At 34.1% G+C, this 27,212-nt stretch overlaps 4 protein-coding genes across 7 annotated transcripts; 2 read left to right on the forward strand and 2 right to left on the reverse strand.

The window, feature by feature from the left end:
- Positions 1 to 364: 364 nt before the first annotated feature.
- LOC132278315 (uncharacterized) lies at positions 365 to 1,400 on the forward strand. Its single transcript, XM_059780110.1, has 2 exons — positions 365 to 781; positions 1,008 to 1,400. Exons 1-2 carry the CDS (start codon positions 365 to 367, stop codon positions 1,398 to 1,400), a joined length of 810 nt encoding a protein of 269 aa, XP_059636093.1.
- A 5,318-nt stretch (positions 1,401 to 6,718) lies between these two features.
- LOC132276629 (phosphomannomutase) lies at positions 6,719 to 12,952 on the forward strand. 3 transcript variants are annotated; one of them, XM_059778148.1, is made up of 12 exons: positions 6,719 to 6,787; positions 8,613 to 8,700; positions 8,888 to 8,932; positions 9,088 to 9,154; positions 10,190 to 10,266; positions 11,095 to 11,130; positions 11,367 to 11,422; positions 11,567 to 11,666; positions 11,770 to 11,865; positions 11,974 to 12,063; positions 12,243 to 12,294; positions 12,740 to 12,952. In XM_059778148.1, exons 2-12 carry the CDS (start codon positions 8,629 to 8,631, stop codon positions 12,808 to 12,810), a joined length of 762 nt encoding a protein of 253 aa, XP_059634131.1. In that variant the 5' UTR covers positions 6,719 to 6,787; positions 8,613 to 8,628; the 3' UTR covers positions 12,811 to 12,952. The 3 variants fall into 3 exon arrangements, with proteins under 3 accessions (XP_059634131.1, XP_059634130.1, XP_059634132.1); XM_059778147.1 differs by lacking the exon at positions 6,719 to 6,787 and adding an exon at positions 7,856 to 8,014; XM_059778149.1 differs by lacking the exon at positions 6,719 to 6,787 and having other exon boundaries at positions 8,591 to 8,700.
- Positions 12,953 to 13,876: 924 nt separating this feature from the next.
- LOC132279650 (LIM domain-containing protein PLIM2b-like) lies at positions 13,877 to 15,653 on the reverse strand. Its single transcript, XM_059781677.1, has 5 exons — positions 15,379 to 15,653; positions 14,982 to 15,081; positions 14,828 to 14,856; positions 14,408 to 14,497; positions 13,877 to 14,309 (listed from the first exon to the last, which is right to left on the reverse strand). The coding sequence occupies exons 1-5, from the start codon at positions 15,511 to 15,513 to the stop codon at positions 14,034 to 14,036; spliced, it is 630 nt and encodes a 209-aa protein (XP_059637660.1). The 5' UTR covers positions 15,514 to 15,653; the 3' UTR covers positions 13,877 to 14,033.
- Positions 15,654 to 16,330: 677 nt separating this feature from the next.
- LOC132276630 (uncharacterized) lies at positions 16,331 to 26,813 on the reverse strand. Of its 2 annotated transcripts, none has more exons than XM_059778150.1 (14): positions 26,706 to 26,813; positions 25,636 to 25,695; positions 25,305 to 25,506; positions 24,016 to 24,090; positions 23,786 to 23,887; positions 23,547 to 23,584; positions 23,130 to 23,243; positions 22,307 to 22,421; positions 21,985 to 22,175; positions 21,767 to 21,886; positions 20,612 to 20,692; positions 18,761 to 18,999; positions 17,450 to 17,489; positions 16,331 to 17,145 (listed from the first exon to the last, which is right to left on the reverse strand). In XM_059778150.1, exons 1-14 carry the CDS (start codon positions 26,739 to 26,741, stop codon positions 16,576 to 16,578), a joined length of 1,983 nt encoding a protein of 660 aa, XP_059634133.1. In that variant the 5' UTR covers positions 26,742 to 26,813; the 3' UTR covers positions 16,331 to 16,575. The 2 variants fall into 2 exon arrangements, with proteins under 2 accessions (XP_059634133.1, XP_059634134.1); XM_059778151.1 differs by having other exon boundaries at positions 21,767 to 21,883; positions 26,706 to 26,812.
- Positions 26,814 to 27,212: the final 399 nt, after the last annotated feature.

Here is a 27,212-nt window from a genome sequence, read left to right on the forward strand (position 1 = left end):
GTCCGTAAGCACCATAACGGGGCGAATCTGTCTTAAGGATATAGAATCAAATTCTAGCCTCGACTTTTAATCAGGTTCCTTTATTTATAATTTTTATTTTATTTTATTAAACTATACATTATAAGTAATTATATATATAGATTATTATTTTATAATATTTATATATATAAGCATTATATTATTTTATATTTACAGATAATGTTTAAATAAATAATACTATAGTATATGGTATACTTAGACCATATTTTGGACAACAATCTTAAGACAGATTCATATTATACTATAGTTTAATTATTTAAATATTGTTGTATTTTATTTATGTAAATTTGACTGTGGTCTGTATATTTAATATATAATCAGACAAATGGCAAGTATGAGTACAACTATGCCTAATGTTCCCGTCAATCATGGGGAGAAGCCCGAAAAATTCAATGGGGCGGAGTTTAAAAGGTGGCAACAAAAAATGATGGTCTACCTTACAACTCTGAATCTAAGCAAGTATCTAACTGAGACTGCCCCAGTGCTAGATGAGGGTGAGACTGACATTACCAAGCTAGGAGCTGTTGATACATGGAAGTATGGAAACTTTCTATGCAAGAACTACATCCTCAATGGATTGGACAACACTTTATATAATATGTACAGTCCAATAAATACTGCTAAAGAGCTCTGGGAGTCACTAGACAAAAAATATAAAACAAAGGATGCTGGCTTGAAGAAGTTCGTGATCGGACGAAATCTGGACTTCAAAATTATAGACTCCAAGACAGTCATGAGCCAAGTGCAGGAGCTCCAGCTGATCCTACATGAGATACATGCTGAGATGATGACATTGAGTGAAAAGCTGCCACCTACTTGGAAAGATTTCAAAAATTACTTAAAGCATAAGCGCAAGGAAATGGGGCTCGAAGACCTGATTGTCAGGCTAAGAATTGAAGAAGATAACCACTCATCTGAAAAGAAAGCCAGGAATTCTTCAATGGTGTTAAAGGCAAATGTAATGGAAGTTGGACAGAAGAATAAGAAGAGGAAGTACTCTGGCGAAGGTCCCAACCAAGGAAACTACAAGAAGTTCACTGGGAAGTGCTGGTCCCAACCAAGGAAACTACAAGAAGTTCACTGGGAAGTGCTTCATATGCGGCAAGCTAGGACACCGAGCTAAAGACTGTCGTAGCCGCAAAGCACAACACAACCCCAAGAAAAAGACCACTGAGGTGCATATTGCTGAGGAAGATAAGTTGACAGTTGATGTGTCAGAGCTAAATCCTTCAGCTGTGATTTCTGAAATCAACCTGGTGAGCAACAATAGAGAATGGTGGGTGGACACAGAAGCTACTCGTCATGTTTGCTCTGAAAAGAAGATATTCACTACCTATGAAGCTATAAATAATGAAGAATAACTCTACATAGGGAACTCTTCTACTGCAAAGGTTGAAGGACAAGGAAAAATCAAGCTACTAATGACCTCATGGAAAGAACTCACTCTTAATAATGTGTTGCATGTACCAGACATCAGGAATAACTTGGTCTCCGGGTCACTTCTAAGCAAGAAGTATTTGTATCTGACAAGTTTGTGCTGACTAAGAATGGGGTGTATGTGGCAAAGGGTATCTAAGTAATGGACTATTTAAGTTCAATGTAATGACTGTTCTACCCAAAGCTATTAATAATAATAATAAAGCTAATGTTTCTTGTGCTTATATGATTGAATCATCTGATGTGTGGCATGGTAGGTTAGGACATGTTAATTATGATACGATTCGTAGATTAATTAACATAGAGTCTCTACCTAAATTTAGTATTGATTTAAATCAAAAATGTCAAACATGTGTAGAAGCAAAATTGACTAGAACCTCATTTCACTCTATAAAGCGGAGTACTGAACCTCTATCATTAATTCACAGTGATATCTGTGACTTTAAATCTGTGCCAACTAGAGGTGGGAAAAAGTATTTCATTACTTTTATTGATGATTGCACAAGATACTGCTATGTATATTTGTTAAGAAGTAAAGATGAAGCCTTGGAAATGTTTAAACATTACAAGAATGAGGTTGAGAATCAACTTGGCAAAAAGATAAAGGTGTTTAGAAGTGATAGAGGTGGTGAATACGAAGTACCATTCACTAACATTTGCTCAGAACATGGTATTATTCACCAAACTACCGCTCCTTATTCACCACAACAGAACGGTGTTACTGAACGCAAAAATCGTACCTTAAAATAAATGATAAATGCTATGTTGATAAGTTCTGGTTTAACCCAGAATTTGTAGGGGGGAAGCTTTGCTCTCTGCTAATTATGTTCTTAACAAAATACCTCAAAAGAAAACAAATGTGACACCTTATGAATTATGGGAAGGTCAAAAACCTTCCTATAAATTCTTAAATGTGTGGGGGTGTTTAGCTAAGGTTGCGGTTCCTACTCCTAAGAAAGTTAAGAAAGGACCAAAAACCTTTGATGGTATTTTTATAAGCTATGCACAGAATAGTACTGCATATCGTTTCATTGTGCATAAATCAGACATTCCTGACATTCATGTCAATACAATTATTGAGTTAAGGAATGCTTGTTTTTTTTGAGGATATATTTCCTTGTAAATAAATCCTCTTAAAAGAAATCATGATATTGCTAATAGCAATATACAAGAGAATATAGACCAAGAGTCTATATATGATGAAAATAAGGAAGAACCTAAGCATAGCAAAAGAGGTAGAACGTCTAAGTCATTTGGTCCTGATTTTCTGACATATATATTGGAGAATGAGCCACAAAGTTATAAGGAAGCTATGTCTTCTCCTGAAGCTCCTTTATGGAAAGAAGCCATAAATAGTGAAATTGAATCCATCATGCAAAATCATACTTGGGAGCTAGTGGATCTTCCTCCTAGTACTAAACTTTTAGGGTATAAGTGGATTTTCAAGAGGAAAATGAAGCCTAATGGTTCAATTGATAAATATAAAGGCCGACTTGTTGCTAAGGGATACAGGCAAAAGGAAGGCTTGGATTATTTTGATATATATTCACCAGTCACAAGAATAACATCCATTAGATTGTTACTAGCTATTGCAGCATTGTAAAATTTAGAAATACATCAAATGGATGTTAAGACAGCCTTTTTGAATGGTGAATTAGAGGAGGAAATCTATATGGAACAACCTGAAGGTTTTATAGTTTCAGGAAAAGAAAAGAAGGTGTGCAAGCTTGTAAAATCCTTATATAGATTGAAACAAGCACCTAAACAATGGCATGAAAAATTTGACAAAGTGATGTTGTCAAATGGTTTTAAAATTAATGAGTGTGATAAATGTATTTATGTGAAAAATACTCAAAATAGATATGTCATTGTGTGCCTATATGTGGATGATATGCTAATAATGGGTAGTAATGATGTTATAATCAAAACTACTAAAAAGATATTGACCAAAAATTTTGATATGAAATATTTAGGCATAGCTGATGTCATACTAGGAATCAAGATTTCTAGAACATCAGATGGTCTAGTATTATCTCAATCTCACTATATTGAGAAAATATTAGAAAAGTTTTATAAGGAAGATAGTAGTCTTGTAAAGACTCCTGTTGATGTAAATCTTTATATATCGAAAAATACAGGTTCTATCATATCACAACTTGAGTATTCTCGCATTATAGGAAGTTTAATGTATTTGATGAATTACACACGACCAGACATAGCATACTCAGTTAATAAATTGAATAGATATACAAGTAACCCAAGAAAGAACCATTGGACTGCAATAATCAGGGTTCTAAAGTATTTAAGATATACCATAAGTTATGGATTACATTATTCTAGATATCCAACAGTACTTGAAGGATACAGTGATGCTAATTGGATATCAGATACAAAGGATCTAAATCCACAAGTGGCTATGTCTTTACTATTGGAGGAGGTGCCATATCTTGGAAATCTTCAAAACAAACTTGTATTGCCAGATCCACTATAGAATCTGAATTTATTGCTTTGAATAAAGCTGGTGAAGAAGCTGAGTGGCTTCGTAATTTCTTAGAAGATATTCCAAATTGGCCTAAACCTGTACCCGTTATATGTATACATTGTGATAGTCAATCAGCAATTGGAAGGGCACAAAGTAATATGTATAACGGTAAGTCTCGATATATACGTCGATGACATAATACCGTTAAACAATTGCTCTCAAGTGGGATAATCTCAATAGATTATATCAGGTCAAAAGATAATTTAGCGGATCCGTTTACAAAAGGTTTGATAAGAGAGCAAATGTATAGTTCATCAAGGGGAATGGGATTAAAGCTGAAAGCTAATGAGTCATCTTAATAGAAACCCAACCTAGTTGACTGGAGATCCTAAGATCTAGGTTCAAATGGACAACAGAAATTCTAAATGGCTCACCAGAAGCACTGGGAAGAATTAATCTTCTACCCATTTCTCTGATGAGACAGTGCTACCTACAGCGATGAGTAGGATAAGCTATGCTTTTAATGACTCTTATATCTTGAAAATTCAAGTGGGCTATTGTAGAATACTCTTAATAAGAAGTAACCTATATGAGAAGTGGGGCCGCTTCTATGAGAACTTCTAAGGCTAAGTTTTCTAGAGCGCTCATGAAATACCAGGAGTTATTCAGGGCCGTATGAACACAACCGTGAGAACCGACTTTGTGCGAGAAGGAATTGTGTGTTTGCTATTGTCTTGGTTTACATCAACGGCTAAACAGTTCAAGACATCATGTTCACTGGTTAGCCAGTAAATCCGATAGTAATACACTAGGGAAGGTTCAAGGCCAAAAACTACCTATCCTGATGCAAATTGGGGGATTGTTGGAAACGGGGTATACAAAACAAAAACTTTGGATGAAATTGGGAATAGATTCCACTAAGAATTTTTTGTGGATCTATAGACCAGCGCGTTACTCTCCGCAAAGAGATGAACGCGGTATATTTACTTTCTCAAATCCGTTTCTGGGTGAATGAGAAATTAGATCCAAAGTGAGGTGTTTGAAAAGCGTAAATGGAAAAAATGTTGAAACCAATTGAAGTTTAAATAAGTCAAGCTTAGGCTTGGATTTGGGCTTAGGCTTGGGCCTAATTGTAAAGTCCGGATTATTCATTTTATTAAATGGAATTTTAGATTGGGCCTATTTTTGGGTTGGGCTTATTTAAATGGGTTTCACTGGGTGGGTTTTTTGGGTGGTTGGTTTTTTGAATTAAAAAAACTATTTTTTAGTTTTTCTAAAAGGTTACACCTTTTAAATTAAAAAAAAAAAAAAAAAAAATCATTTTTAAATTTTTCTAATGGATTACACCTTTTAAATTAAAAAAACCACTTTTTAGTTTTTTCAAAGGGTTACACCTTTTTCCTAACCATCATAACCCATGGTTGCACCTACCCGAAAAGGCACCTTACTACCTATAAATACCCCCCTTTGGATCATTTGTAAATCACACCAAATTCAGAGAATTCTTCTCTTATTCTGAATTTTCTTCTTCTTCCTTCTCTCTTTAGTCTGTGGGTTCGAGCCTTAGTATTTGGGTTCGAGCCTTAGTCAGTCACTCCGAGTCCGAGTTCGAGTCAGAGAGTACTACACCGAACCGGTTCGCCTATTCTTTTGGTTTACAGTGCTACTACCGAAGGAAGACAAGTCGCTGTATCCTGGGAGATAGACGCCACTGAGTCCGTAAGCACCATAACGGGGCGAACCTGTCTTAAGGATATAGAATCAAATTCTAGCCTCGACTTTTAATCAGGTTCCTTTATTTATAATTTTTATTTTATTTTATTAAACTATACATTATAAGTAATTATATATATAGATTATTATTTTATAATATTTATATATATAAGCATTATATTATTTTATATTTACAGATAATATTTAAATAAATAATACTATAGTATATGGTATACTTAGACCATATTTTGGACAACAAATATTACTGATGCAAATATGAATGGTGAGAATGGTAGTTGAATAAGAATGGTGGTTGTGTTAAAAAATAACATTTTGCGTGAGATGTACCATTGGAGCAGAATTGTTAAAATGTAGCATTTTGGCACCGTAGCACCTGTCAAAATATAAATTTGGTATGTAAAAATAGGTTTTAGCATTGGAGATGCTCTGATACACAACATTTACCTTATTAAAATCAATACTAAAAAACAAAATAACCACCCCACCACACCTCTTTATTAAAATCAATACTAAAAAACAAAATATTAATAATCCAAAATCTCCAATTGAATAAATTTTTAATCAAATAATCAATCTCTAATAATTAAAAATTATGAAATAAATATAAATTTAAAATTATAAAAAATTCGGGTTATTACATAGGTACACTAAGTGATAGTGATTGGTAAATGGATGAAATTTCCTACTCTGCTTCGTTACTATACATGAAAATTTCCTTGGTCAAGTAGGTACCGTGAGTTATAGGTGATTGGTAAATGGATGAAATTCCCTACTTTGCTTCGTTATTATACATGAAAATTTCCTTGGTCAAATAGGTATGGTAAATTATAGGTGATTGGTAAATAGATGAAATTTCCTACTCTACTTCGTTACTATACATGGAAATTTCCTCTCTGCTTCACAAAGCTTAGATGTGGGTTCTAGTAACTTTTGGCTTTTCCCCCCACTCATCTAGTTGTGTTGTGCCAATATATATGCACACACTAACACACTTCAATCTCCACAACCCACAGCTGCGAGCGAAGTTGCAAGTGAAGAAGCTTGAGGCTGGGCTGTGTGAGAAAGTATTGTCCTTTTAAATTTTCAAGTCACTTGGTAAGAGGTTTTTAGTCAAATGTGTTTCTCAACTTATTTTTTATTTACATTATATAACGTCATTCTATCGATACATTCTTCATTTCTTCTCTCTCTGAATATTGTGGACTATAAATGAATTTGATTGATGACTAACAGGCTTGTACATGTTTGATGAAATGCGATATTCATGCCCACATTCTTAATATGCGTCAGCGCGTGTGATTCACAAAAATAAAAGAATTATTTCATTAATCTATACTGACTCTGATGTCTCCTATGCACCAAGAGCGGACTTAAGAATTGTTAATGAGATGTGCTAATATTTTTTTAAGTAAATTGATATTAATAAATTTATTTTTTTTATATTTTTTTATTTATTAATTTTTTTTTCTTGTGACTCGTGATGCATCAATACAGATTCAAGAATTATTAATAGAGTGTGCTAATATTTTTTTAGGTGGACTAATACTAGTAATATATATGTTTTTTTATCAAACCCCTAAATCCGCCTTTGAATGCACCCAAGAAATGGTCAAATATATATATATATATATATATATATATATATATATATATATATGCATCCAAGAAAATGGCACTGGCGACTCATGAAATATGGTTTAAAGTTGGAAGAAAAAATAAAAAAGCAACCTCAATGTTGGGCCAAGGCCCAATATCAATTTAAATTTGAATAGGTTAGAGTCGTTAGACCCAGATGAAGCCCATCCATCTCTCTCTCTATTTTGGTCTCTCTCTCTCTCTATTTTGGTCTCTCTCTCCTCCTTACGTCACTTTCTACCTCTCTCGTATCTTGATTTTTAATTTGAAAGAGTTGGGTCTGTTGAATAATAAATTAGGGATTAGGGTTATGAAATTCAGCAATGATTATGGATGATTAAACGACTGCGTGTTGGTAATTTCCAAAAAGGAAACAGTTTGTGTTTCTTTTTCCTTATTAATTCCAACCAATTAATCTTGGAGATGATGATTAAAAAAGAATGACACGTGGTCGGCTGTGATCGGCAGATTTTATAAGTAGTTGTTGAAGCACCACCACGGACCAATAGTAGTGCCTTTGAGTAGATCTACAGTCTCAGTCAGTCAAAGCTAAGCCTCAACAATATATATAATTCCCATGAACTCCCCAAACTCCCTCCATTGTAGATCTGCTCTAATTTCTCTCTGTTTCAGATCAGAGAGATCTAATTCCACATTTGTTCCCCAATTTCTCATTTCTTCATTAAGGTGAGTTAAAAATTTGTTGTTTCTAATCACTTTCCCATCATTATCCGTAATTCGCAGTATATATTTCTGTTTCTCAATTGGTTTTCAATGCTTTCAAATTTCTATAATTGATTGCTTTATTCGTTTTAAGTTGATTGCTTTCTTTGTTTCAATACTCTTTTGGTGAATTGGTTTTTTGGTTGCTTTGATAATTATTGATCTTTGATGTAAAATCTTTGGGAAATTTTTCTTTTTATGCTATTTTGTGTGAAAATACTTTGAGCTTAATTCAGTTGCTTTGCTATTTGATTTGGAAGTTGTCACTTGATATTCAATTTGAATCAGCAACACGAGGTTGATAAGCTGAGTAGTTCGATCAATTAATTTTTTCCCCATAATTCATAGAGATGTCAGAAACTGGTTTCCTAACTGGGAATTATAGTAGGTTTTATCGGGTTATAATGCCAATTCTTGGATTGGGTTTTATTGGATTATAATGCCAGTTATTGGATTTCGCATACTCTATTAAATTTCAATTTAAACACTCCCTGAATTGACTGAATTTATTGTTTTTAAGACGTGTTCACGTATGATTTTGAGTTTGAATGATTTGTGGCAGTGAGTGAACTGTAGTTATGATGGCTGCAAGGAAGCCTGGTTTAATTGCTTTGTTTGATGTTGATGGGACTCTGACAGCTCCACGGAAGGTATGTGACACTTTTCTTGATGCAGAAAGTTATCATTTTTACAATGTTGAATTGTCAGACAAATGCTTTGTTCAGTCAAGTTTACAATATGCATTGATCTATTAGTCATCAGATATGGTATTTCCCGTTGATATTTTTTTATCGTACCATCATAATTTACTCAGTTTTGCCCTCAAATGGCTACCAGGAGGTTACTCTGAAGATGCTAGAGTTCATGAAGGAACTCCGAAAGGTATTTTGGTTAATGTTCTTCACCACCTAAAATCAGCAAACAGCCCTTATGAGCACAAAATCCATAAGCTATCTCTTCATTTGCAGTTTTTATCTTTTTTAAAATATGATTACTTTGTAAAATTGTTTTTGATTTACGGCTTTGTCTGCCTACAGGTTATTACTGTTGGTGTCGTTGGTGGATCTGACCTTGTTAAAATTTCAGAGCAGCTTGGAAAGACAGGTTTTTTTCTCCAACTAGCACCTAAAATTTCTCACGTTAGAGAGACTTACTTATCAAAAAATAATAATAATAATTGTTAGAGAGATCAACAATATGGGGCTAGAAATGTGAAATTTTGTAATTTTACATTTGTTTTGTTGTGGTTCTAGATCAAGATGTATCATTTGAGGGCTCAGATTTGACCTGACTTCTTATATTGATAAGGCGTAGTTTGTTCTTCAATACTGGCATTGAAAATTTACTCGTTCAGTACTATTTGTTTCCTTCATCTACATTTCCTGTTGAAATTAGAATAGAAGTGGCACTACAACTGGTATTTTACATTAGCTATTGCTAAACTTGAAGCAAAATAGTTTTCTGGTAACTTGAAGATGCTACTATAAAAAGAAAAAAATAAAATTCCTCATTGAATAGATTTTTTATTGAAAATTTTGTGCTTATTTTACTAAAATATGTATCATTAACTTATAAATGCAAATATCCTTTTTTCATCTCAGCTTTTATATATAGAGTTGCATGGATAAATAAATATTAATTACTGATACTGAAGGGAAATAATAAATAAGCTTTATAAAACCATGCCAAGAGGAAGCCATTTTGTAAGCCTTATTTCTTTCCTAATAACTTGAAAGAAAAATGTTGGTTGTCTCAACTTTATGTTTATCTCCCTTTTTATTATCTAGGGCGTCCAAACATAAAAGTTTCATTTGCGAAGAACTATATAGAGGAACAATCTGCAGTGATGCACCAGCCCATCTATATTTTCATGCCACATTTATCTTGACCCATATGATTCTACGAGTCATGGTAATTAATTGGCAATGAAGTACCTGCCATTTTTAGAAGCTAAACTTCTGCATTTCTCCAGATGGTCTTTTTTAGTCCTCCACGTAACACTACAACGTTGTAGCTGTTTCCCCAAATATTATTATCTAAATTTCCCTTTTTCATTTTCTTTTTCAAAATTAATGTTGTGGCTCACTGCTTATATTCTACTTCACTGTCTGAAGTCCACTGCCCGTGAATTATGTGCAGTTATTAACGACTATGATTATGTATTTTCTGAGAATGGCCTTGTGGCTCATAAGGATGGGAAGCTTATTGGGACTCAGGTATTGTTTAAAGCTTAAATTAGAATCTTGTTAGTTGAATCCGAGAATAGAGGGTACTTTTTATGCATACATAGTCTCACTTCCCCTGGTGGACACTGATGTCTGGGAAATTGATATATAATTGAAAACTTTATACAAGTAGCACCAAGACTATACTTTCTTGTTAACTCTCTAAAGCATCAAACACGTTATGAAGGATGCCTGTCAAATAGATTTTTGGGGTTATATGCTGACCCGCTGTGTGATAGAAAAAAATAAAACCAGCATAATATTCCATGGATTTATGTTAAATATGTGATGGAAGTGGACATGGAAAAATTTAAACCTATCTTGAAGGCCAAAAATATATGTTTGTTTAAGGACCAAAAATATTTTTCCTATGTGGTGATATAAATTTTCTGGAGGTACTTCAAAAAGAAATGTGCCAAATGAGTTACAACTGGGAGAAAGATGAAATAGTAATAGGAGAACTGTTACTCAAAACTTTTGATATAAGGATTTCATGACTTAATCTCTGGATTCTATCACTTTCCTTAATGTTGTAACTTTTTGGATATGGTACATGCACAGCTTGAAATTCTTAAGCACTCAACCTAAGTTTGATAATGCTATGAGTATGTAAATTCTTAAGCACTCAACCTAAGTTTCCTTAATGTTGTAACTTTTTGGATATGGTACATGCACAGCTTGAAATTCTTAATCACTCAACCTAAATTTGATAATGCTTTGAATCCATAAGAAAATGCATTGAATTCGTTGTCAGTTTATGTTAATTTTTTACTCTCTCTTTATTGACAATGACTCCCTCAATCGATTTCGTCTGTGTAGAGCTTGAAGTCATCTCTTGGGGAAGAAAAGCTCAAGGTAAGACCATAACACACTTCTCTCTCTTTGTAAGCAACTCCAAAGAAGCCAAATGAATCAAAGTATCAGGACACCTAATATGGCTGATGACATCAATCTCTGTGATCAATTTATGGAGTATAGGTTTTGTGGTTGTACATAGATGATAGCCTTGAACACCGAACATTCAAAACAATTATTGTTATGACAACATTAATTGGTATTTCTTTGTGATAAAATTGCAACTGATGGTGCAGGAATTTATCAATTTTACACTACATTACATTGCTGACCTAGATATCCCAATAAAAAGGTAATGAAGCAATGCCTGAATAGCAGGTCTTCACTTGTGCTAATTTTTAGACCCTCTTTCTGTTATTTCCTCGAGGGGAACATTTATAAAGTTCCAAAGTGGGATGATCTAATTTTTAGACCCTCTTTCTGTTTTGTCCTCCAGGGGGACCTTTATAGAGTTCCGAAGTGGGATGCTCAATATATCACCAATTGGGCGAAACTGCAGTCAGGAAGAACGAGACGAGTTTGAAAAGTATGATAAGGTATAAAATGAAGGTTCTTTCTGGCAAAAATTCATTGCTTGAGTATTTTACATTTTATATGACTAGTGACCCTTTATAAATTGCATTTTGGAATTATTTTCAGATACACAACATACGCCCAAAAATGGTATCTGTGCTTCGTGAGAAATTTGCACACTTTAATCTCACATTTTCCATTGGGGGGCAAATAAGCTTTGACGTAAGTTATATTGATCTTTATTGATGATTTAATTATTCTTAAGTTGGTGAAATTAAATGTTGGGAGTACTGCGATTGAATTTATTTTGGGTCACAATGCCTATGACAGGTTTTTCCTCAAGGTTGGGACAAGACTTATTGCTTGAGATACCTTGACGATTGTCACGAAATCCACTTCTTTGGAGATAAAACTTACAAGGTAGACATTTGTCTCCACAATACCAATTGTTTATTCTGAAGCTTTATTGGCTTCGTAATGTGATGTTCTGTTGGGTGTTCCGTGTACCATTATTACATCATGTTAGTTTTTTCTCTCTTCACTAATCTTTCTCTTTTGGGGGGACTAAAAGTAAAGGCATGGTTGTTTTGTTTGAGCAGGGAGGAAATGACTTCGAGATTTATGAATCTGAGCGAACCGTAGGTCACACAGGTTAGCTCTAAATATCAGCTTATTCAATAATTGATTGAACATGTAGGGTGAGCAAATCATTCCATTTCTATTTCTGGTAGCATCGAGAAGCCCAAATCTATCTGTTAAAATGAAGTCACCAAAAAGAAAGCACAGAACTAAGTCAATTCATTTTGTTTTCAGTTGCAACCGTAGGCGTATATGTGTGTGTGTGTGTGTGTGTGTATATATCTGTTAGAATGCTAAGAATGGGATGGTTGCAAACAAATTGAATCCATCACCAACAAATGATAGATAGCTTAATGGAAATGTTTTTGCTTATCTTGAAATGGTGTACATGAAGAAAAATGAATCGACTCTGTTTAGGGTGTTTTTTTTTTTTTTTTTTTTTTCCTCGTGATAATTAAAATTGAAAATGTGACTTCTGTAAAATGGTAGTTGAACTGCTTATTTATTTTCTTCTCAGTTACCAGCCCTGAGGATACGGTAGAGCAGTGTACTAGTCTCTTCTTGGGGAAGCAAGTTGAAGGCCTCTGAGTTTATTGATGTTTTCAATTGTATTTCGTTTATAATTTATGCATGGAGAGAATAAATGAGCAGCAGAATTATCTGCTTAAATCTGTATTGACTTTATATTTACATTCATTTTTATGTTTTCAATGATTCACCAATTGTTTCACATCCCCTCTCAGATGCGTTTAAAAGTTGGTTTCATATTTGCACCTATTGTTATACAAGTTTTTTATTCTTTTGGACCCTGTATATGTTTTTCATCTCTGTTGTTTCTGCAATCATATCTCATTATATCTTAATAAGAGTTATCTGGTAGCAAAACAAAATCTAGGAAATATGCAGGTTTGTGCTTAGGCAGATCTAACGACCATTATAAATCTCAGTTGGATGATGGAATGTCATTCTGCTGTTGCATCACAATTAATTAGCCCCGCCGACCGTCTGATGGATAAAATGGTCTGAAGAAAATATTAGAAAAAAGTAATTTAATTACGGAAAAGTTTGATAAAACCCTTATTTCTGAAAACTTTTCGTCTTGACAGAAATATTGCAGATGATAATGCATTGACTGTCGATGTGATATCTAGGAGATACTTTTTTGCTGCCTCAGGTTTGATTGGAACCATATTTAGAATGTTTTAGGAATGTAGCAATACATGCATGTTTGACAAGAAATCACAAAAATAGTGTTGGCCAAATAAGTTTATAATCAGCTATGGTGTTGTGATCTCCATAAAACTATATAGTGAAAATATTGAGAAGGTGGAAACATCATTGAATAATATATTGATATGGTGAATATATGTATGTTTATATAGAATAATATATAGATGATACATATAAAGGAGTGTGTGTATAATAAATTGCTTCAACCATCTTGGCTAAATGATCAAGATATGATGTTGTAGCTGCATGTTTAGTAACTCATATTCCTTGTATGCAGTAAAATTATTGAGTGCTCTTCAGCTCAAAACTATTAAAAAAGGTGAAAAACAACTGTGCAGAACAATCATGCATGATTAAAACTATTACCTGTGACTGCATTAAGCTTGAGCAAGAATATCAAAAAGAATTATATATTGTCCCATGTATTTGTATAAATAAGATACATAACTTTTTGAATTTGCTTACAAACTGAAAATATAATTTGAACACTCGGAATTAAATTACAGTATAGAGGGTCTGCTGAGGACTGAAAATTTTTGGAAACTTGTATATGTATGAAGGGTTCATACATTTAGGATTTGCTACTCTTGTGTCTGGTCAGAGTCCAATTTAGGCTCGTCCTCTTTGGACTCTGCTTCTGCTTCTGGTACGGGATCGACACGCACAACGCCACTTTTTCTGTGTGTGGCAGCCTTGAGGACATGGCTTAATTCCCCCTTCTCCATGAAAAGCTGAGCAAAATGATGTCTGCAGTAGAGAATTCCATCAAGAGCAGCATAAGATGAATGTGTAAGGGGACACCCTCCATGAGCACACTTGAAGCACAACTTGTGGTATGATTCTCCCTCCATAGATATCTGTTTATGGACATACATGTATATATGTGTGTGTTAAGCTATATATATGTATGTATGTATGTATGTATGTATAGAATGTGAGCTATGGAATTACGAACCTTCTCCAATGGATATACTGTTTTGTCACATGCAGAGCATTTGTCTACGGTTCCAGAGAACATGGAAGAGAGTTTGCTTGGGGTCCTATTCTGTATTCATATTTTTATCATTAATCAATGGAGTGGGAAAAAATATATATTGAAAGAAAGAAGTAAGGATTATTTTTAGACATCCTTCTAATATTAAAAAAAATCATGTTAACTGCTTAAGTGCTCATCATTTGAGAGCAAAATATATATGTCATAAACAAATGACACATCAAACAATTAGATTTATGCCCATCTTAAGAAATCCTAAAATTGGCTTTATGATAAATCAAGTTAAATGGTTGAGAAATTAAAGAAATTGGATACAATAGTACTTTCTAATGACATCCAAATGCACACTAAGAATGCAGAAATTTAGGAATATGAACATACCAGCATAATTTCCCTGTCAGGCCTCACAGCTAAATTGTTCATAAAAAACAAGTACCAGTTAGCCAAGTTGAATAAGTTAAATTATAAAACCTAAAGAAACTCAATCTCTGTGTGTGTGTGTGTGTGTGTGTGTGTATAGTGAAAAGTTTCTTACATGTCTGAAAGTTCTTGCTGAAGTTGCCAGACTCCTTGTAAAGTTGTTCAAAATGAGGTTTGCAGTAGAGGATTCCATCCATGGAGGAGTAGTTACTCATCTGTCAAGCAAATGTCATGATTCATCTTTAAATAATCTGATTCTTCACATAAATACCAAGAAAAGAAAACACTCCACATAAAACTAAAATAATTGTGTATTTTGCAAATCCCAAATAAATCATTTCAATTGGTTGACAACTTTGTTTAAAAATTCCAAGTTGATTTGATAATAAAAGGTATTTAAATCAATAAAACATTAAAAATAAAAGACTGGATCGATATATGATAAGGTAGAGTCTCTTTCTTTCTATTCAGTAAATGTCACATTAGAACGGATGAACAAATTGAAAACCTACCACAAGAGTGCCTTTGCAATGGGTACATTTGAAGCATGATTTATGATAAGTGACTCCATCAGCAGACAACAAATCAACAAAATAAACAGTCTTATCACAAGCCTTGCATTTATCCAAAGTCCCCGTGAATGCCATTTTCTTTTAATTTTCTTCTAAGAAAAAATGGTGAGAAACCCAATGATTTTTTGGAAGAAGTAAATTTGAAAATGAACCCAATAGGTTTGGGTTGTGAGGGGTCAAAGGATAAAAGTGAGGTTTGAAGGAGAGGAGGGACAATTGAAACTAAATAAAGTGTGTGTTTATCCAAAGAAAAAGTGATTTATGTATGAGATTAAAATAGGGTTTCATTTCATCCATTTCTTTTCTTGCAATGGTATATGTTGCATTTGTTCATGACAGACACGTGATTGGAGATCCCAATTTTATGAGGCAGAGAAAGAATGTTAATGCTGTAAATTATGGATGTAATCCGATGAAAATGGAGAGAAACATGGCTGATGCTTTTGACTCTTTCCAAGACAAAAATGGAAAAATAAAGTTAGGCAACCCCCTTTCTATTGCTATTTTGGTTAGATATGTTGCAAGCAAATATATTCATACATATATATATTTATTTTAAAAAATAAATTAACTAAATAAATGGATAATGCAATTTGAATATAACTTTAAAAAACACCACCACTTTAAATGGAATAAATTTTCAAATGATGAGATCAATGAAAAAATAATAATAATAATGCGAAAAATTATGTGAAGTGTTAGGGACCTTCGTCAAGTACGGAGACACTGCTTCATTACAACAATACTGAAACTAACAGTTTCAGTAGTCAGTACAACAATATTGAAACTGTGACACTTCTGTTAGCGACCCTCATCAAGTATCGAAAGACATTACAACAATATTGAAACTGACAGCTTCAGCACAAATAATATTAAACTGTGACACAAAAGAAGCAAAAAAAAAAACAATGGAATATACATCATGAACTGTTTCATAGGCATTTTTACCTAAAAAAAAAAAAAAACTGTTCGATAGGCATGAAGTTACAGTTTTAGGATTTTACACAAACCATAATTTACTTACTTTGCTTAGCATTTCAAATAACATAGCTGTGAAATTCCACTACATATTTTAATGGAAGGTTTTACTCCATTGAGTAGCGGCAGGACATCTGCCTTACCGGAGTGGAAGTATAATCATGGAGGCAGCACCACTTGCTGGCACAATACGAGATCTGATATGGTCTTCCCGTGCCTGTCAATTCTCCGAGAGCAGTTGACACCGCCATCTAGAATGTTCCGAACCACAACATTTAAAGAATGAATCCCTCTAGCTTCATAGATCTCCACCTTAACATGTTCATGGACCCACTGGTCTCTCTTTCTGATATCATCGGAGTTGGGAAAAGAAGAGGGATTTAGAAGTGTTGAGACGACTTCCTTTACCCATACAGGTGTAATGATCATCTGCAGCCTCTCAATATCTGGTGGGAAGTGAGGGATAATAGAAAAGTTCAAGTCATTTCCTTTGTCACCAACCCTGCTATGGGCTACACTATAAAGAGGAATCTTCTCGCCAAATGGAGCAGGACAGACTTCAATTTCCGGTGATGAGAACTCCGTGCAAGAATTGTATGTTGCTCCCTGTGGGACTGATGGTGAGGCTGATTCGTGCCGCGCTTGGGTTTCCACTGCATCTTCTTTATTTGTATTCATTATTTTGTTTTGCTTTGCAGTAATTCGCCAATAAACATGTTCACGTCCTACCTGAATGACTAAACGAATTTTTTTGTAAAAATTCCTTCCCGTGCATTTGATGATATTGAAAGTGTCATTAGATGAAAAACATGATCTAATTACTCTAGAAAGTTGACAAGTTTAGATCAATCATACTTTAAAACAGTTTGGGGTTATTTAACCAAAACTGTAACTTAATTGACTGCATTTGCAAAGAGTTTCAACAGAGAAGAAGAGGATGAGAGAGAAGAATTAATGATGATCATAACTGCAAAATCAATTAATAATATATGATTACACGCACACAGAATGACTATTGGAGAGGAAGCCATACCAATCCTTTCTCAAGTGTAATCTCTTTCTTGTGTCCAGTGCTGCAATTGTACAAAAATAATAAAAAATGTGAGTGTAATGGGAAAAAGCTGGTAAGGAACAAAAAAGATCACAAGGGGCAGGAGAATTAAAGAACAGTAGAACATAAATGCTTCGATTAATAAATATCAAAGAAACCAAAGATTTCTCAGAGAAAGAAAAGTCAAGTAATAACTAGTTATGAGTTTCAAATGCAAATGAAGACTAAATCATAAGCGGTTTTTGAAGTTATGACAAAAATTAGAAACCAAAATTATGGGTATACCATAACCCAAATGATCAATGATGCCCCTTTTGTCAAGAATCAAGATGTAATACACTGTCCTTGGGATATAACATCCATTTTTAAATACCACTGTAATGACAGTCGCAATAGAATTTTGTTGCATGATCATTAAAATTATAAGAGATTTACAGCAGGCCAAAAATAAATTAAAAAAATAGAAGGGTATTATTACAACAAAGAGCTACAATGTCCACCAAAAGATTTTGCGTTACAACCGAATAATATGGAGCTACCTGAAGCAGAGACAAGGAAATCATCTACATAAACGACATCGGAGTGGTTTGAGGTCTGATCAGCCTTCTTTGAAAGCATTTAAGTTGATTATTATTTTAATTTCTGAGAATATGAGAATAAATGAACTATTGTTTTGTCTTGGGCACATAATATCTTTTGCTTTAGCTAGCTCAAAATTATTCTCGTCTCGTATAGGTTGGAAAAGAGTATTATTTGATGAATGTCTCCATATATTTAGATTTTCCTCTCCCAAGATTTAGAGAATGTAATCTATACAAAACCTATACTACCAGTCAATTAAATGTTCTCCAATGTTTTATATTAAACATTAGGATTACTCTTACACAATTCATATCCCTACACGCAACTGAAATGTCTTGTAAATCGTGAACCCCTTGTAAACTCACAAATCCTGGTGGTTTGCATTATAATCTAAGATTTTTGTATTCAGCTTTTAAGCTTCTTGCGAGTCCAGGAAATTATGCCCCAACTGACCTAATGCCAACCCTCAAAATTTACCAAGGTTTCAGCATGGGCATATTAAAATCAAGCTAAGATGATTCTGGACCGCTACCAAGAAATAACAGAGCTTTCATGATCAGACAAAACGCTCTCAGATTAGTTCATTTACCAATTAAAATAATGTTTTAATCATGATTTCTGTTAGTAAAGGTCTTGCTAAAAATCATCCATCAGCAACATGCTGTTGACTCACCAAAAAAAAAAAAACCCAGTAGTTGATGAGAAATATACCTGATACCACCTCCTCCAGCTGGTCCATTTGTATACAAAGCTGTAAATTCTCTTGTGAATTGGACTGCATGCTTCTCTTGCTCAAATAGACCATCCATCCGTAACCTAATATCTTCACCAGTTCTTTGCAATGAGGTGCTGTTGTCAATGCTGGTTGCCTTAAGGCTATCCAATCCAATTATATATGAAATTATGCAGTTGTTAACACCAGGATATACTTCTTCCATCCATGACCTCACCTAAAAGAATTAAGAACAATATGTTGCATCATGAACCAACTGATGAGATATACTCATGAAACACCAGTCCTTTTCACATAGGTAATTGAACACTTTTCTCTTTAACAGCAATATTAAAATGACTTCTCTTGTTTTCAGATAAGTAAAATAATTTATCAATATTGAAATGAAAGGCTCTGGTACACAGGGTATGCATGGACCTTATAACATTCCAATTGAACAGCAACTATCAACAAATTCTGAGAAGAACATCTAATATTAGACACAAAAGATCATAGAAGGAAAGCGGTCAAGTCAAGATATCCTTTACCAAGGTGGTAACTGAGTTTTTAGTACTCAAAAAATCCTTCATTCTTACCATACAGACCAACAATCACAAAGGGGAAGCCCCTCAAATAATTCTCGAGGTCCTTGGTCTAACCCAGTAATTTGCCAATACTCAATTTACAATTTATTATAAATGTTGATATGGAATATGTATTTTTTTTTTTTCTTTGATAAGTAATATGGAATATGTATTTACTGCAATAAATTAGTGAATGTAGAAATTACTAAGCTTCTATTACAAATATTTAAAATTCAATTTACAAACCGTTACTCATATTAAATCATCTTCAAATATTCAACAAATCCATCAACAATCATTAAGAATTTATGTCTATGGGATTCGGGAGTTAAAACAAAAAAGTATATCTGTGTGTTTTATATTGAGTTCTGCATCATTGGAAATTCACTACTACAACAGCCTATACAAAACCTCCTATATTCTCCGCATCCATTACAGCATGATCTATTTTGAGGACAGCCTATACAAAACCTCCTTCTTAATCTTAGTCCCACCTTAAAACATCACCCCTTGCAACATATCCAACGCATTAGGCATGGCCCGTTAAACACCAAACAGATAAGAAAACCCAAAGCTCACTGATACCAAAAAAAATCAAGTAAAAGATAATTCACAGATGTGCCTCCCAACTTACACATACAACAACACTGACTAGATCTACCTACTCTCTAAAGTTTAAAAGTCCACTATAAAACATCCATCCTTAATTTTGTTTCTCACAAAAACTGCTTCCTCGACAACATTCAAACCCACACCTCGTTACCTGGAAAGTCACCTTCTTTCATTTCTGACAATAACTTCTAGCATGAAGAATGCAAAACCAGACCACTACCTCCAAATGATAATAGCACCTTCACCTTTCCAAAGAAGTTAGTGCTATATGCCTATACAACTTTAAAACCATAACTGCCTGAAGCTCCCAGTCCTGGTAACACACTATAAAATTAGGACTCAATTGCATGTTCCCTTCCTCCCAAGCCACATAATCCTCCAGCCACACTTGTTAACTGCAAAAGAAAATCATTCAAAAATCCCTCCACAAACATACATCCCTTATCCAAGTTTCTTTCAAATACTTCCCTAAAACAGCTTTTTCGTCCCTGTTAGTGCCTGTTGCCAAGCCACCCACATCATTAGAATTCCAAATTTTAGAGTCTTGCATGAATTAATTGACCCAAAAAGAATTTAATTTATCTAGAAATAATAGTAGCACAATATTTACAACAAATAAAAAGGAGAATACTATGAAGGCGTAAGATCATTTACCAGATATTCAGCAGCTTTTGCTCGTTTTACACATTCATATCCTCCATAGGATATCTCTCCCCAGCCTTTCCATCCACAGTGCTGGACAGAAGAAGAATCAGAACATTATCAACAGAAAGAAATTAGCGAAGAAGTGGTGTTGAATAAAATAATTATTCTTAGAAATGCCAAATAGAGTATTGTTGAATAAAATAATGCTCGTGTATACTCAACTAACCTCGAAATGAAGAAATTAATTTAAAGAAAATGAACAGTATCTCACGTAGATGAAAAACACATTGTATAAATTGATTAGTGCAAATAAGTACTACAATGACAAAATAATGGTCGCCATCAAATTCAATTGTCACTGGCAAGATGCATGTCAAAAATTTATCACAAACCAGACAACAAATTGATTCAAAGAGGATAGAAAGAAAGAATGGAAGAGTAGAAAGAAACAAGCGGGAAGGAAAGGAGGGAAGAGATTAAGCAAGAGGAACAATATATTTTATAGTTTATTACCTTTCAAAATGTTATAATCTTCCATTACATGAAGGCCTTATATAGCTAAACCTAAACAACAAATAAATAATAACCAAAATCTAAAATGGAAATGATATTTAATCACTCAACTTTTCTACTCTTGCACAGCAATTGCTTTTTTAAAAGAAGGAAATGACAATTTATTGCTTTTCTAAAAGAAGGAAATGACAAAATTGTCTTTCGAAAGCACTCCCAGACTTCGAGGAAAGCAACTCATCGTCCCACCTTACAGGTTTGGCATGCAATTTCCTATGAGATTGAAGGTACCCCAGAGCTCAGTCATCATAAAATAAAAAAAAATGCTGAAGCAAGAGATATTATCTCCAGTGGATGAGTACTTGTGCTACAGCTTAGAACTCTCATATTTTGAATATTCCTTCAAACTTCATTGAGTTTTTCTCTAAGTACACAAGGGTGACCTTGAAGGGACAAGTACATATAAGAATTTTTTTTCTCGGAGATGTTTAGAATTTATTCCCCAGTTTAACTGCATACATGTGCTAGCTCCAACAAACCTGAACTTATAAGAGGGTGAAAAAAAATAAAGTAAAAAAAAGACGGGCAAATAAGTAAATTCTGCAGTTGCTGATTTATACTGTGCACTTTGTGAACTTGAAAGGATGATATTACCTTCGGAGCCAACAGCAAAAGTTTATCAGGTCTTAGTGCAGCAGATGGTTTTGCTCCGGAACAAAGAACTTTACTTCTTGATAACGACTGAAATGAAACATCTCGAAAATCTATCACCTGCTTCAGGTGAAGATAGTTTAAACTTAGTTCTTCTCTTCTTTATCCAAATAAATTTACATGGTTTATAAATCGTAAGAGAATTTGCAAATCTGACTTACCACATCTGGGGTAATGTAAGCACCAGGATCTCCCACCTCATAAAGAAGTTGCTCAGCGCAAGTGCTAAAATTTAGAACCCCACCACTGCCATCTGCCTTTGCTATATGTACTCTCCCATCAAAACTAACTTCAGCAAAAGGAAGTGACAAATCTAGGAGACATGGGAAAGATATGTCTCGGTATTTATCTCCTACAGTGGGGCAAATGTGTGAACACTTCAACAAGTTATACTGAGGTGGAAAGCAAATGCTGCACTTCTGTTTGGTTAACACACAGCTACACAATTCCAGATTTAATAGAAAGCTAAAACAAAATGCTCACCCGGATGCATAAAATATCCACCTGTGAGCTGACAACCACACTCTAGCAGGTGGCCAGCTAAAGACCCTTGTGCTAGCAGCTGTAACTCATTCCAATTCCAACCTAGTTCATAAATCTAATCATAAAACAATGAGATCTTCAAATCGATTTCAGAAAGGAAGTTAAAAGGAAAATTGTCATTTTTTCTCTTTAAGTATATCAAGGGAAGGATTAACCCTCCCACTAACCCAACAAAACAGGACTTGAAAACTAATTCTTTTAAAAAATAAATAAATAAAGATGATTAGTTTTTCAAGTCCTGTTTAGTTGAATAGACCCTCCACTCCTTCAAAGGACTCTAATCTCCACCTCAAATGCAGAATTTGCCCTCCCAAAAACCCAACTAAACAGGACTTGCAAAAAGATGTTCCTCAACTTTTGAGTAGGCACACCAGTGGAGCGCAGCTGGTATAAACTCTCCTCCCTAAAAAAATACTTTTGAGTAGGCTCCTCTGGACCTCCGGTCCTTCAAAGGATCACCCTCTTCCGACACCACATCACACAAAGAGGTGCAGCATTTTAAGTAAAGTATAATTGATTCCAGTGATACCATCAAGTGGAATATGGTACCCGCTCACTCAGTTTCTGAGATGCAAGTCCAATAACACCACATGCCTTGCAGGAAGATATGAATCTTTTTTCTTCAACCCCCAACCCCAACCCCAAAAGATGATATCAATCGACTTGCAATAATTTAAAATGTGCCAATATATCAAAGAATTCTGCAAAAGAACACAGCTATCTCACATAAAAGGGAGGATGAGGGAGGGGGATAGTTCCATACCATTGGACCTAAGAATAAGGCAGCATCGGCAACTCGAGAAGTAATAACAACATTAGGTTTGTACTTCTCCAGGCATTCAACAATGGGAGCTGCTCCCAGGTACGTGCTAATACCCTGCACGGATTAAACAGAAAGATAAGATGAAATATTTAGGTAAAAAGGAAAAGGGAGGAAACAAAACATAAATTCTGTTACTGACTCAAAATTTTCATCACCCCCAACCCACACACACACAATAAATAAAGGTAACAATCATATAGATGTTTGTGAAAATGATGTGTAATGGTAGCTCAAAAAATGACACGTAGAACTATAGATAAGCGCCAAAAATATATATATAAATAAATAAAATAATAATAATAAAAGACTGTACACTACCAAAATGAAAAGGTATACTCAGGAGTGCTAATTTCTTACACCGTGCATGATATCATTTATCAGGTGATGATCCAGACCTGAACAAGTGAAGAAAAAAGTGATGTGCAGGCACTCAAAATTGACCTTTTGAGAATATTAAGAAAAAATTGCCAAAAATCTCAAATCAAAATACATGTATGACGTTGCTAGGAGTAAGAATTATTCATAATTGGGTTCTAAAGTGGCATCAAAATAATTTCGGAATTTATTTCATAACTTCCATGGAAGTCAGAGAATACCTGATTTTGCGATAGCGAGTTGGTGAGCCACACCAACAGTAATGCTAATACCCAGACTGCTCGCTATTTCTAGAACTTTTTCCTGAGCACCAAGCGCGCTCGCTTCCCCAGAGAAAATAATATATATTTACTTAGACAACCAAAATCATATATAAAAAGAGGGCCACTGACTAAAAGTGCTAAGCAAATTTTGCAGATTTGCCAGGCGATTCAAGTCTTCAGTTTCTTACTTGCACCCATGTTGGTAATTATGCAAATTCCTTTCTCCACAGCCAAAGGTAAGAGCAAACGCATCCACTCTGTAACTGCACAATCATTGAAAATACCAAAAAAAACAAACAAAACTCTCATTTAACCACTCCAATTATTTTTTTCCCCTCTTTGGGGATAAGAAGGGAGGCTTTGGAATTTGATTTCTATCATCCGTGTATATCTTTCACTCATTTCCAAAGTTAGTGTGAAGAGAACCAGCACTTAATAAACAACATTTATCAAACTTGTCTGATATGTCACCGACAAACAACAATAGCATGCTGTAATATGTTTGTATTTCCTCCTCCTACCACATAGGAGGTAGAGGTATAAGTCCCCCTTGGGGCAATAGCAGGTGTCTGAGTGTGTTGGGTGTGCGTGATCTTACGTATTCCCACAAAAAAAGATTAAAAAAAAAAAAACTGCAACCTGTTTGGGAGAATTTATGTTTCGCTAATACATAAAAAGATTGATTCTGTAAGAATTATAGGCAAGAAACATATACAAGAGGTATTCTTTTTCCAAACTTGGACTGTTGTGAAGGGAATAAATAAGATTATTAAAATAAGGTTTAGGATGAAAAGAGTGGTTGACAATTTTCTTGTTCAAAGTACAAAATTGCAATAAGCTTAACTTATAAAAAAAAAAATTTGCAATAAGCTTAAAAGAAAGAAGAAGAAGCATCAGTTGGCATCAAACTTTGATTCCCTCGGGCAACAGACTAGAAGTCAGAATTATACCAGACAAACTAAAAAGCTTTGGAAATTCCCTAAATTTGTTCTTTGTTAAATGAGAACTTTGTACAGCAATATATAGACCTCTAAGTATTCCTAGCTCTAACATGCCTTGTACTGCATATTAGGAAGTAGAATACTTTGACTAGTACAACTTATATAAAGCTGTCAAAAACCGTATATAAAAATCCAACAGCATAACCTAATACAAAAAATAAATCAAAATTACTACTACAATCCATGTCCAAAAAATTTTAAATCATCAAAATACCTTCAACTCCTAAAATATAAAAAAGACCATATATGGAATGGAACAGCAGCATATAAGTTAAAACTAAACAAGTAAGACTCTTGTAAAACAAAGAGCCGAGAACGCAAGGTCCCAAGTGGGCCACCACTTTAAAATAAAATCAATTTCTAATCTCTTCTTTAAATTTGCTACTTCTAGAGTTTCTTATGGAGTGCGTCAGTTGTGGAGGACACCTAGCAACATATTGGAAATAAAAAATTAAAGATGGATGATAGAAACATACGACGAGGATCATAACCATCAGCACCAGACTGCAATGCTTGGTAGCTATCGGCAAGGGTGCGCTCCGCTAGGCATTCCAGGACAAGATAGTTTAGATCCTCGACTCTCTGAAGTAATTTAAGAGCTGCCAGTGGTCTGTCACCTCCAAATCCAGCTCCACATCCAATGTAAACCTTTTCCCTTCTCCTTTTAGGATTCACCCTCTTCAATTCAAAACAATTTTACTCAGTTCTTTCATTGCTTTTCAGTTTTCGTAGCATATCTAATATCCATAATATAAAATAAAATAAAATAAAACAAAAACAAAAAATGATTAAAAACAACAAACTAACCAGCTTGATCAAGCAATTGTGAACCTCAACTTCATTGCTGCTTAGTTCTTCCACTAAGTCCTGAAATCCACCATAAAAAATCAGGAGTTGCAACATAAAAGTAACCATGTTAAGCTCCTATAAGTTATTTAAGAAAACAAAATATTTATGAAATTTTAATACCCAATGTGCTTCCATTTTAAACAGAAACTCATAGAAGAAATGTATCCATGTTATCCAGTGAGATGTGATATTGTGTTTATAAATACTGGAAAGCAATGTTAAACAATAAGCATCAAAAGAAACAAAGACACACTAAGTGACTGAATGCTTGTACAGAAAAGACATTATCCATTTACGGTCCTGACATGGCAGGGTCCCGGGTAGGGAGATGGTGAGATTCAAGACAACCCTAACTCCTGGCATCATAATTAAACTTAATGAGCAATGCTACATAGCCTACGTCATAAAAAATAGTTTCATGAACTACATCGTGAAAATTTATTGTGTAGGCAATCTAGCATGCTCACCACAAGAATAGTGAACTAAAATGGTGCATTGAATAGGTAGCTGGGAAATTAGAATACTTTCACAAGACTTATCAGAGTGTATTCCCTTCATTGATAGACTGAGTTCTAACTATTCCATTTATCCAGTAAATTCAAGTTTTAATATGGCAATACTTGGGTCCTATTACAATTCATGCTGCATGTTATGAAATGAGGTCAGAAAAAATAATAATAATAATAATAATAATAATTAATTAATAAAATAAAATAAAATAAAAAGAACCATTAAAAACTTCCGAGCAATGCAACAGCAAACTTCTCTGAAAAATATCATTTTCTCAGTTGAATATCAATCAGCCAATTAGACAAAACATGCAATTACGCCACTTGAATGTTCAATTTTCAAAGAAAAACAAAAGGGTAAGAAGCCAAACTTCAGTACATTAAAATTACGAACAATTAGATATACATACACGAGTATACACAAATATCCAATCATTTAATCGTTCAGTGGATATATGAAATGATAGATACGTAGCAAGAATTGAATTAGAAAGCAAAATCAAATTATATGAATTTTACTGTTGAGGCTGATGAATATATCATCTCCTCGTCCATAATGCTGTCTGTAGAGTTTTCTCCCCTGACAGCCCTGTTGTGTTGTGTTGTGTTGAGAACTCCGGAAGAAGCGTCTGCAATTGGGATGAAACAAAAGTCAATATTTGAGTGTAATTACCATATTAGCCTTTTTAGAAAAAGACACTTCAGACCTGAATATTACATGCGTTTGCTTGAGAGGTCAATTTTGGCAAGTGACAAGAAATGCATAAGTGATTTTGATTGTATTTGGTTTTAGGTTGGACCATTTGAAAATTTTAGTTATATTTGGTATGTCACTGCAAATAAAATAGGTAATTTTCAACGATTTAGAAATATATAAAAAATAATTATAAAATACAGTTTTTTGAAAATATGTATTTTATAATTAAATTTTCAACCAATGAGAGTTTTGTAAAGTTTTTTATTTTAAAAGAATTGAAAATACAAACTTCTATTTTTTGAATGACAAACCAAGCATGTTTTTAGGGC

This window comes from Cornus florida, unplaced genomic scaffold (assembly GCF_030987335.1).
Source record: "Cornus florida cultivar Cherokee Brave unplaced genomic scaffold, ASM3098733v1 CherokeeBrave_3.0.0_Hap2_Chr10, whole genome shotgun sequence".
NCBI lineage: Eukaryota > Viridiplantae > Streptophyta > Magnoliopsida > Cornales > Cornaceae > Cornus > Cornus florida.

Excerpts from the sequence above, each read along its gene's own strand:
- LOC132279650 (XM_059781677.1), bottom strand. The coding sequence starts at position 15,513 with ATGGCATTCACGGGGACTTTGGATAAATGCAAGGCTTGTGATAAGACT. Across the intron at positions 14,857-14,981 it reads CAGCAAGAACTTTCAGACAT|CTGTGAGGCCTGACAGGGAA; the intron begins GTAAGAAACTTT and ends TGAACAATTTAG. Across the intron at positions 14,310-14,407 it reads CAGTATATCCATTGGAGAAG|ATATCTATGGAGGGAGAATC; the intron begins GTTCGTAATTCC and ends GTCCATAAACAG.
- LOC132276629 (XM_059778148.1), top strand. The coding sequence starts at position 8,629 with ATGATGGCTGCAAGGAAGCCTGGTTTAATTGCTTTGTTTGATGTTGAT. Across the intron at positions 11,667-11,769 it reads AGTTTGAAAAGTATGATAAG|ATACACAACATACGCCCAAA; the intron begins GTATAAAATGAA and ends AATTATTTTCAG. Across the intron at positions 12,295-12,739 it reads GCGAACCGTAGGTCACACAG|TTACCAGCCCTGAGGATACG; the intron begins GTTAGCTCTAAA and ends TTTTCTTCTCAG.
- LOC132278315 (XM_059780110.1), top strand. The coding sequence starts at position 365 with ATGGCAAGTATGAGTACAACTATGCCTAATGTTCCCGTCAATCATGGG. Across the intron at positions 782-1,007 it reads CCAAGACAGTCATGAGCCAA|TTGGACAGAAGAATAAGAAG; the intron begins GTGCAGGAGCTC and ends ATGTAATGGAAG.
- LOC132276630 (XM_059778150.1), bottom strand. The coding sequence starts at position 26,741 with ATGGACGAGGAGATGATATATTCATCAGCCTCAACA. Across the intron at positions 22,422-23,129 it reads CCTTATTCTTAGGTCCAATG|ATTTATGAACTAGGTTGGAA; the intron begins GTATGGAACTAT and ends TTTTATGATTAG. Across the intron at positions 20,693-21,766 it reads TTTTGCTGTTGGCTCCGAAG|CACTGTGGATGGAAAGGCTG; the intron begins GTAATATCATCC and ends TCTTCTGTCCAG.